Source organism: Saccostrea cucullata, unplaced genomic scaffold (assembly GCF_032062105.1).
Source record: "Saccostrea cucullata isolate Sc308-1 unplaced genomic scaffold, CSIRO_AGI_Scuc_v1 ctg801, whole genome shotgun sequence".
NCBI lineage: Eukaryota > Metazoa > Mollusca > Bivalvia > Ostreida > Ostreidae > Saccostrea > Saccostrea cuccullata.
In genome coordinates this window covers 138,773-141,490 of record NW_026920344.1, presented here as the reverse complement: position 1 = coordinate 141,490, position 2,718 = coordinate 138,773, and the positions used below count along the sequence as shown (strand labels likewise).

Here is a 2,718-nt window from a genome sequence, read left to right as displayed (position 1 = left end):
AAGTTGTAAACAAACGGGGGACCCCTGCTTCGAGACAGATTACCGAGGTAATAATTAGTGTTACCTATCATAATTTTGCAAGCACCCTGTCTGGGAGATGTTCTTTTACTGGTCTCTTTAACCTCAACCCCGCTATTAGCATTTGATATGCCGTAATCGGACGATTTATTAATCGGATACATAAAATTTTCTCCATTGGCAGCTTTGGAGGAGGTTTTGGAGTCGCACTTCTGTTTCGCCTTATCTGATTTTAGGTTAGATATTTAAACTGTATTACAATTAACCAATCAGATAACATGGATAGTGCGATTCTAAAACCTCCTCCAAGGCTTGGAACACTCTAGTTATTTAAAGCATTTACTGCACAGTTCGTAGGAGTTGTTTTTTTAATGTTGTGTATTCCAGAAACCTAAAGTAGGTTATTCCACATTTAAAAAAATGTCTTCAGAGAAAATGCATTTAAAACTTGGAGATTTTGTTATAATGGTCGTTTGGGTTGGAAGTGAAATCACTTATGCTCAACAAAACTTTCTACTTGTGGATTCCTGTCCTCAGAACAAAACAGAATGGGAAACTAGACGTGAAAACAAGAGTTGTAAGGATCCCCTCGATTACCATTGTGCAGCCATAGAATCAACGCAGGCGTTAGGAGAAATCTGTGCTCGTCCTGCTTTGACGTATCCAGGAGACTGTCCTGTACTTAATGCCGTATCCCACAATCTTAACTACAGGAATTGTACTTCTGAGGAAGAATGTCCAAAGGACTCCTATCGATCGGACGAAATTTACAGATATCCTTTTTGTTTTTCAATATTTAAGCCTCATAATTTGCCAGATACTCAAGATAACAAAGGTGGTTTGGGGAGGAGTGCTATTATTATTATTGTTGTCAGTGTAGTTCTTTTAACTGTTACAGCTGTATGTGCGGTGGTTATATATTTTATAAGAAAAAGAAACTGTACCAGAAGAGAGAACGCTCAAGAGTTTAATTTTGAAGCTTTACTTAAGAGAATAGAAGAAAGGGAAGCAGATGCCATGTTTACGCCGATACATTAAGGTTGTTAGATTTCTACTTTGTAAAGTATAAAAACGGGACCCCTCTCAATCCTTAGGGGACACAGACCAATAGTAAAATGATAATTCCGGATTTATGAGTCTGAAGAACAATGGTTCAAAGAAAGTAGCTTTGAAAAAAATTGACTTGCAGAAAATAAAAATGACTTTTTTAACAAACGCACAAGAAATTGGGTTTTCAGGTATGAACCCTTTTTTCATTGCTTGCCGAAATTATAAATTATATTATTATATATCATTTATAATATACGAGGGCTGTCCGAAAAATATTGAGACACTTTGTATATTTTGCTTTTTAATGAACGTCAAAAGTTTGGGTACCCGGAGCAGTCGCGAAATCAGATACTGTAAATCACTTTTTATTCGCGAGAACTTTATTTTCGCGTAATTACGCGAGATAGCGTGCTCGCGAAAATTAAATTCTCGCGTATAATAGTATTCCTTAAGATTATATAGAGCAATAACCACAATTCGTGAAAATTTTGTCTCGCTAATCAAGAGTCAATGACTATCTCGCGAAAATAAGGTGTCGCGAAAATATTAACCCATATTCAAGCAACGTCAAGGAATATGGGATTTTATCTCAGTGATACATGTGCATTGCCCATTTTAGATTGAGTATGTGCTTCGCGGAATAATCCGGGTTGTGCATACCAGTTTTTTTTTGTTAGAAATGCCACAGTGACTATCTATACTTGGTACGTGACGTAATTTCCTCCTTTCTAAGTAAGCAGACGAGCACATGGGTAGGTTGGTTCAGGCGATACAATCATTTCAATTTTGGGTCGATATTTTAAAAAAAAAAAAATGTGCATTTGCGAAATTTACCCAGTGCACAATATTTAGCCCATTTGGGGCCGCCACTTTTGTTGTTATTGTTGGGGAGACGACCCGGCGGCCGCTCCCAAATTTGTCATATGTCACCGCGACCAGATACGCCAAACTTCAAATAAATCCTATCAAACTAATATTAAGCGTTATTTTATATATAACATCTGAGATAAAGTGATCTACAGTATTGAAAACCTTCTATGAAAATGGATTTTGACGTCAAGGACGAGGCAGCCAGCATACCTGAAAACAAGATAATGTGTTAAGGTTTGTTATTTGATTGGAATACATTTTTTTTTACAATTAATTCTACCAGAGTAAAATCAAAAGATCCGGACGACCATCAGTTACTGTATTAGTATTACGAAAGGTATTAATATCGTTCACCCGCGTTGCATAAATCGGCACTGCATGATTCTAAGTCACCCTTTCCCACAAATGAAAATTTTACACTAGGGTAGCAACAGTATACATTTTTAAAGAATAGTTTAGGAAAAGATACTTATGATTTTTAGTAATACTATATGTAATAACAAAGAAGGAAAAGTATTAAACGCTTCCCGATCGTTTTACATGCGAAACCATTCCTGACTGACGTGACGTTAATGACGTAGCGATGCTGCTCCGGGTCGATAGACATATGCATATCTATAATTTCACCGAAACCTTTTTTAGTATCATAGGAATTTGAAATTCTGCATTAGAGCTTTATTCGTTCTTGTTGATGAATTTTCATGAAATTATCTCCATCCTTTATAGAGTAAATGTAATTGTCTCAATAATTTCCGAACAGCCGTCGTATATATAATTTAA

General features: G+C 36.2%; 1 protein-coding gene across 1 annotated transcript; it reads left to right on the top strand.

The window, feature by feature from the left end:
• Window positions 1-455: 455 nt before the first annotated feature.
• On the top strand, window positions 456-1,056 carry LOC134247326 (uncharacterized). Its single transcript, XM_062729700.1, has one exon. The coding sequence runs from the start codon at window positions 484-486 to the stop codon at window positions 1,054-1,056; it is 573 nt and encodes a 190-aa protein (XP_062585684.1). The 5' UTR covers window positions 456-483.
• Window positions 1,057-2,718: the final 1,662 nt, after the last annotated feature.

Coding starts and splice junctions, on each gene's coding strand:
- LOC134247326 (XM_062729700.1), top strand. CDS start 484: ATGGTCGTTTGGGTTGGAAGTGAAATCACTTATGCTCAACAAAACTTT.